At 39.8% G+C, this 8,206-nt stretch overlaps 1 protein-coding gene across 5 annotated transcripts in view; it reads left to right on the top strand.

The window, feature by feature from the left end:
• MAP3K7CL (MAP3K7 C-terminal like) overlaps positions 1-8,206 on the top strand; it is a 96,341-nt gene that overhangs the window by 44,776 nt on the left and 43,359 nt on the right. For 2 of the 5 annotated variants that reach the window (XM_011999796.1, XM_011999799.1), the window contains 2 exons: positions 4,761-4,889; positions 7,268-7,376. The exons of 1 other annotated variant lie outside the window; for it this stretch is intronic. In XM_011999796.1, the coding sequence (XP_011855186.1) occupies positions 7,307-7,376 (70 nt within the window). In that variant the 5' untranslated portion in view covers positions 4,761-4,889; positions 7,268-7,306. Of the gene's footprint in view, positions 1-4,608; positions 4,634-4,760; positions 4,890-4,932; positions 5,017-7,267; positions 7,377-8,206 lie in introns of those variants that run through there. 2 more of the 5 variants (XM_011999798.1, XM_011999800.1) reach the window with 2 other exon arrangements.

Below are 8,206 nucleotides of genomic sequence, written 5' to 3'. Positions count from 1 at the left end.
GTCCAATGGACGTTCAATCAGGATAAGGCTGTCCAATGGACGTTCAATCAGGATAAGGCTGTCCAATGGACGTTCAATCAGGATAAGGCTGTCCACTGGATGTTCAATCAGGGTAAGGCTGTCCACTGGATGTTCAATCAGGATAAGGCTGTCCACTGGACGTTCAATCAGGGTAAGGCTGTCCAATGGATGTTCAATCAGGAGGGGTTGGCAAATTATAGTCTGCAGGCCAAATCCAGGCTGCTCTCTCTTTGTAAATAAAATGTTTTTGGAACACAGCCATGTACATTTGTTTCCTGTTTTTGTCAATAAAGTCAGAGCCCATCCATTCCTATACATGTTGTCTATGGCCGCCTTTATGCTACAGAGGCAGAGATGAGTAGTTGTGACAGAGATCCTTAAGACCTCACAAGTGTAAAATATTTCTTTCTTTTTTTCTTTTTTTTTTTTTTTGAGATGGAGTTTTGCTCTTGTTGCCCTGGCTGGAGTACAATGGTGCGGTCTCGGCTCACTCCAACCTCCACCTCCCGGGTTCAAGTGATTCTGCTGCCTCAGCCTCCGGAGTAGCTGGGATTACAGGCGCCTGCCACCATGCCTCGCTAATTTTTGTATTTTTAGTAGAGATGGGGTCTTACCATGTTGGCCAGGCTGGTCTCAAATTCCTGACCTTAGGTGATCCACCCGCTTCGGCCTCCCAAAATGCTGGGATTACAGATGTGAGCCACCACGCCTGGCTCACAAGTGTAAAATATTTCTAATATGGCCCTTTAGGGAAGAATTTTGCTGACTTCTGGATATAATGGAAGACTGATTTGCCATCATGGAATATTTCTTTGTTGGAGACTACCGGCTGCATATGTCACATAGCAATACAGAGCTGACTTTAAAATGTTGGGGAAAATGTCTTCTCAACTATTCTCTAAATGCTATGAATAGCCATTAAAGTTTCTTTTTTAAAATTTCCAGAATGAGAGTCTACCCAGACTACTGAGTCACTATGGCAAAGCCTGGGAATGGGTATTTTTTAAAGGCACCTAGTAATCAGGTACTTAGGAGAAACACTAGCCTGGAACATACCAAGCCTTCACAACATACATACTGAGTTGTACTGAGAAATCGGTATTACGTAATTGTGACAATAGTCTGTGGTAGGAGTGTATTACTGATCATAATTCAGAAGCAAGGCTAGAGCTCAGTATGTGAAAAACTCTTTGAATATTATTGAAAATAACTTTCCAAATAACTGTAAAAACACATTTGTTGCTGAAAAGAATAAAATAAAAATTATACATTATTGCCACCCCCAAGAAACATACTGTTAATCTGTTTATATATTGATGCAGAAACACATCCTTTCTGGATTGAATTTATATAATTCTATTAAATTCTTAAAATACCATGTAGTTATTTTGGGTTTAGTTATGGGAAGGGATTTCACTTGGATTTCAGATTTGTTACTCTCTTGAAAGTGTTTGGATAAAGAGCCAAGAAACACATCGTTGCTCATATGGGAACAGAGGAGCTGGTAAATATTAATTGTGACTGTGAAAACCTTGAATTTATGTTATCAGATTCAGAAAGAGAACATTTAGACAATTTAGACATATTCTTTTTGTTCCTTTCTCATTGTTGTCAAATTATCTTTTAATGAAATCTTTGTCTTTGTAGCCCTTTACCAACTGGGCATCTACCACACCTCTCTTGATGTCATTTTTAATGTCATGAGGATGTAGCTGTCAATGCTGCAGCTCGCACAGTGGGCAATTCCAAGGTTCACTTTAATGATTCCAGAGAGTTCTGTGGATAAAGATCTATGCTGTGTTGGTCAGGAGCTGTTGACAGTATCATAGAAGGCAGTATTTCCATTGTGTTTAACATGTAACTGTCTCTTTCTATCTCTGTATGGTTCCTTGAGAGCCTGATGGTCAGTGCAGAAAAGGAAGGTGCTACTTCATCCCTATCCATTCTAACTGTCAGTTTCACTAGAATTCGGCCACTTCCAGTCACCAATTGCTTTGGCAATGTCAGTGTCACCACCAGCTTTTCTGAAGGCAGACCTGGGGGGCCAATTTGAGAGACAGCACAGATGTGGTATCTGCTTTCCCATCAGCACACATAAGATGCAGAACTTTGATTTTCTTGGGGTGGAACTTGGGTGACATGATAAAGATGGCTAGTGTCAGATGAACCTGGATGCTGGACCACTGAAGAAAGTGATCCTTTTGTCTCCTCCAAACAAAAGCTGACAGTCGGACTTATTCTTAACTGAAAATTTCAATTAAAAAAATTTTTTTTTGAGACGGAATCTCACTCTGTCGCCCAGGCTGGAGTGCAGTAGGGCGCAATCTCGGCTCACTGCAAGCTCCGCCTCCCCGGTTCACGCCATTCTCTTGTCTCAGCCTCCCAAGTAACTGGGATTACAGGCACCTGCCACCATGCCCAGCTAATTTTTTGTATTTTTAGTAGAGACTGGGTTTCACCGTGTTAGCTTGGATGGTCTCGATCTCCTGACCTCGTGATCTGCCTGCCTCGGCCTCCCAAAGTGCTGGGATTACAGGCGTGAGCCACCACGCCCGGCCAATTAAATCTTTGATATAGAGTGCATCCTGGTGTAGTGGAAGCAGCTTGAACTAATAATTAGAAAATCTGGATTGTATCTGGGTTCTTAATTCTCTTATGGTCATTCATCCTCAAGCCTGTTATTTGAATTGTCTGTGCCTCAGTTTGCTCATCTGTCAAATTGGGATGGCAATACTGACCATGACTATTGTGTAGGATCTTCTGGAAGATTAAAATGAGATCGTGAATAAGAAATTCACTTTGATAAATTATAATGCATTAGTTTTATTATAACCATAAAATAATATTAAAACAGTAATATTAATTCCTGAAAAGAATAATCTTATATGTGAATGTTTTAATTATCTGAGTCTATACAGCTGTATTGTTTATATATCGTAACAAATTAGCCTTCCATTCATTAGATTAAGAAAACCTGCTGAGTCCTTTTACTACTGTATTTAATACCTTTTGAGCAGTTTTAGATTTACAGAAAAAAACAGAGTGAAATGTACGTAATTCCCATGTATTTCCTCATCTCTCTAACCCCTAATTAACATCTTTGCTACAATTAGTGAACCAACATTGATACATTATTATTCATTATTAGTCCATAGTTTGCATTAGGATTCACTCTGTGTTGTACATTCTATGAGTTTTGACAATTGTGTAATGACGTGTATCTACCATTACAGTCTCATACAGAATAGTTTCATTGCCCTAAAAATCCCCAAGCTCCACCTATTTATCCTTCCTTTTTCTCTTCCTGAATCCCTGGCAACCACTGATCTTTTTACAGTATCTACAATTTTGCCTTTTCTAGAATGTCATGTTGTTGGAATTATACAGCATGTAGCCTTTTAAGATTAGCTTCTTTCATTTAGTAATATGCACTTAAGATACTTCCATATCTTTTTGTGGCTTGATAGTTTTTCTTTTTATCCCTGAATGATATTCCATTGTCAGGATATGCCAGGATTTATTTACCTGTTGAAGAACAACTTGGTTGCTTCTAAGTTTTGGCAATTATGGATAAACATGCTATAAACATCTGTATGCGGGCTTTGGGGAAATAACAAGGAGTGTGATGTGTGAGTCACGTGGTAAAAGCATGTTTGCTTTTGTAAGAAGCTGCCCAACTGTTTACTAAAGTGGGATGTACTCTTATGTTTTCATTCCCACCAGCATGGAATGAAAGTTCCTGTTGCTCCACAGCCTCACCAACATTTGATGTTGTCAGTATTTTGAATTTGGGTTATTCTAATAGGTGTATAGTGGTATTTCATTGTTGTCTTAGTTTGCAATTCCCTAATGACATATGATGTTGATCATCTTTTCATATGCTTACTTGCCATCTGTATATTTTCTGTAGTGAGATATCTTTCAGATCTTTTGCCCATTTTTTGATTGAGTTGTTTTTCTGTTGTTGAATTTTAAGAGTTCATTGTATATTTTGGATGCCAGTCCTTCATCTGATATGTGTTTCGCAGATTTTCTTCCAGTCTGTGGCTGTCTTTGCCTTCTCCTAATATTTATTTTACTTATTTAACCTCAAAATCACAATCCAATTATTTTTAAGTACCAATGACATCCAGGTTTACAGTTTTTAAAAAGGTTGACAAATCCTAATGCTCCATTCTTATTTACCATTGACTCCTTTTGTGGTTGGTTGCATTTGAAGAATGAATCAAGTCATCAAGCCCAACACGGGCTCAACCTCAAACCTCACATTCTTAACCAGGATCATCGCTGCTATCATCTGAGAGTCAGCTTGTGGCCTGTCCAAGTTGGCTGGGTCTGGCTGAGCTGATTGGAGCGGCCGACATTTTTGCTGACTGGAGTCATGCTATCTTTGCCAGTTTGCTGGAATAGACACAGACACCGATTGGGTCACGCTGAAGACATTCCTGTCTTGTGAAGCAAGTCTGTTTGTATTTTAAGTTTGCCAGGACTAATGAATTAAAACATTTGGACTCTCTACAACTTGCTGTTTATCAATGCCTCTGACAGGAGGAGGGTTTTCTTTTGCTCTTGCTTTTTCTAGAAACATGACAACATCCTGGCTGTTAGAGAGGCAAGGAAAGGAGAGAGGGGTTGTGGAGGGAAGCAGAAGGGAAGGGAAGGGAGGTCCCATGGGACGCTGGGGTCTGGGGCAGAGCAGGTAGCAGCGTGCTGCCCTGACAGCTGTCTCCACTCCTCAGATTGTCAGTGGCTGCTATGCAGCAGGTGCAGCCTGGTCTCTCACTGAGTCTCTACTCCACAAAGGCAACGACTGGCCAAGGCAGTGGCTGGCTCTGGGTTACACAAGTGCAGACACTCAACTAAGTGAGGTAAGCCAACAGGTGTGAAAACTGAACTAAATGCTCGGATCACCAGCAACTTAACCAAAGCTCTGTTACAGCTTGTAGCCGAGAGAAGGAACCTGTGGTTCATTTCCCCAGACGGTGTGATGAAAAGGCAAGTTGGTGTAGGGGTTCTTGTGGTCAATGTTGTGTGGAACTCAAAGTCTACTCAGTCTTGCCACCATCCTTTCACAGGTAGACAGATGTTCTCCATTGAGCAGACGGGAGGGACTCTAATTAGCTGTGTTTATTAATTCCATTTCCTGTAGCTGGAAACCATACCAGAGGACTATTTACAAAATCCTTGAGGTAAATTTCTACCTCTTGTGCTTGATTTCTTGGTGTGGGAAAGTGTTGGGAGATTTAGCCTAAAGAGGAGTACAACTTTCCATCTTTAGATGTTATGCTAAAGTGATTCGGTGATTGTACAACACATAACAGTAAAACTTTTCTTTTTAGCTAAAATGTTAAGGGAATTTTAATGGTTTCTTCTGCTGAATTTGAGATAATCCATGCCATTCCCTAAGTGGCTAACAAAATGCTTGATTCTAAGCAGATAAGACTGGACAGAAGAGTGGCAGAGTTAAGATAAAACAAATCCTGAACCAAATAACAGATATTTTATATTACCCTTTTTTAAAATTAGATGTTTCATGTTACTATTTCTAACTTAGAATTACATGATATGGACAGTGGAGAGCTTTTTGGTGCGTTGCTACTTGTAGTGCTAAATAAATGGGTCAAATTATGATTCTAACTAGATGATAAACAGTTGCTGGTTTTTCTCCAAAGCTATACTAGGGTTTTAGTATAAGCCTGATCTTTTTTCATATGCTGGGTAAGATGATTCCATATGTATGTATGTCTAAATATACATGTATATATATATGTATTGGCTTTGGCTCTATAAATACTTTTAAAAACAAAATTCAGTGTTCTGGACACTATTTTTAGATAGAGGAAAGTTATGGGAAAAAGTCAGAAACCGTGCTGTGAGAAAATGTCCTGCTAAGCATTTCCCAGAATCTCTTTAAGGATGGCTAAAGAGATTATTTATACTTTGCCATTTTTAGAGATATTTCCCTTAAAATATCACTCAGGTTTTTTGGTTTACTGTCTACATGAGAAGGAAAGTAGAGGGTTTAGGGGAGGCAGGACTAAAAATAGAAAAGTTAAATATATGTTTTTAAATAACAGAGATATCATGTATTTGTAACTATCTTTTCCTAGTTCCCTGTAGACATCAAATTATCAAATATCTTGGTTAAAATATATTTGGGCTAAATTCTCTGATTATAATCAGAAATATTCATGTGTTTTTGCCTATTCCATTTTATCTGCAGGATGTTTTTTTCCCTTCATTCTACCTTAGTTAATTAATTAAATGATGATTTGATAGATGGAGTAGAATATCTATAGGATATTTTTGAGTCTTGTCTTTTGCTTTTATAGATTAAGATGTGCAACCTTAGAAATGTTTGATAGACTTACAGGTAATCAGATATTTAAAGCACATGATATTCGTAATATAACAGATATTTTAAAGTGGCTTTTGGTATTCTTTATTTACTTATTTTTTTTTTTAGACAAGTCTCACTCTGTCGCCCAGGCAGGAGTGCAGTGGTGTGATCTCGGTTAACTGCAACCTCTGCCTGCTGGGTTCAACCCATTTTCTTGCCTCAACCTCCCAAGTAGCTGGGATTACAGCTGCCTGCCACCACGCCCCACTAATTTTTATATTTTTAGTAGAGACGGGGTTTCCTCATGTTGGCCAATTGAGTCTTGAACTCCTGACCTCAAGTGATCCTCCCGCCTCGGCCTCCCAAAGTGTTGGGATTACAGGCGTGAGACACCACACCCAGCGACTTTTGGTATTCTTTAAATGATTCCATGAAACTCATTCTTTACCACCCTCAGATTAATAATTCAGATTTAATTTGGGCTTTTGAACACGAAAAGCTAGTCTAATTTGAAGTCATCTGATACCTTATTAAGACTATATCTCTTTTTATCCTCCTCAGTTGAAAGTAAAATACTTTATATGACCTTAATGGGGCAGGATTGAACTGGTCAGTATGAAAGGATTCTGAGCAAGTAAGGCAGGTAGAGCTATTTCCAATATTTCATTCATTCTAGATGTATATTGCAAAAGCAATTTTTTCTTGAGCCAAGAAAAAAAAAGATTTAAATGGGGCAGGCAAATACTTTTGACGTAGAAAAAGAAAGCTCAAAACTAGGAGTATCTTTAGAATAAGCAGATAATGCTTACTAAGCTTAATAACTTCACCTGTAATTTCCAAGGGCCTCTGAGTATTTAGGGGGATGATGCTGGATAAAGTGACAATGGCTCTCTCTTGCTGTCACAGCTGGAAGACCCAGGAGAAGGCGGAGGCTCAGGTGCCCACATGATCAGCACAGCGAGGGTACCTGCCGACAAGCCTGTACGCATCGCCTTTAGCCTCAATGACGCCTCAGGTATACTCTGCTCTGGAAGAAGCGTTATCTCCCTCGTACCCCACCTTTCCAGCATCTTTTCCAATACCACGCCTCTGTGGGAAATTTAAAGTTGCATGCTCGCATGACCTGATGATGGGGAATGTGATATTTCATCATGCGTCGTTAGATGGTGGCTTCCAGAAATGCCTCTAGTGATGCTTTCCTCCATCTTGAATCCTTGGGTCATTTAAACTCATTTTTTTTCTCCTCCCTCCTCATTCTAGCTTTCTTTTAGAATAAAATTCATTGAGCTGTAACAATTTCTAACAATAGCAAAGTGTGTTATTAAAACTGCATGAGGAAACATTTATTAGGAGCTGGCAGTTGGTTAGGTAATATGAAAATATCACTGTTCCGTTTCCAGCAACATTTGCTGAAGCCTAAGTTTGAAATGCTGGTTTCTCACTGGTGCTCCCACACTTCTGGCTAAATCAACAGACTTCAGCAGGAATGATGAATGGGACAGGTGAGGAGGAGCCTCTCTAAATAGTAAGGTCTGAGGTGAAACTGCCATTCTTAGAGCCCTTCGTCATGGCTCCCCTCAGTGACCTCTTAACACACATATTGAATTGCACCACTTTTGAACAAAGGACCTCATGTGGCGGGAGGTCACAGTGCTCAGAAAGGAAGGCTTGGCTCTCTTCCACTGGCGCCCACCATTGCTCTTAGCTTAATGTCATCTGCTAAAATCACATGCTTAAACAACATTACCGGCCAGGCGCGGTGGCTCAAGCCTGTAATCCCAGCACTTTGGGAGGCCGAGACGGGCGGATCACGAGGTCAGCAGATCGAGACCATCCTGGCTAACC

This window comes from Mandrillus leucophaeus, unplaced genomic scaffold, assembly GCF_000951045.1.
Source record: "Mandrillus leucophaeus isolate KB7577 unplaced genomic scaffold, Mleu.le_1.0 Scaffold600, whole genome shotgun sequence".
Lineage (NCBI taxonomy): Eukaryota > Metazoa > Chordata > Mammalia > Primates > Cercopithecidae > Mandrillus > Mandrillus leucophaeus.
This window is presented reverse-complemented; position numbering and strand designations above follow the sequence as displayed.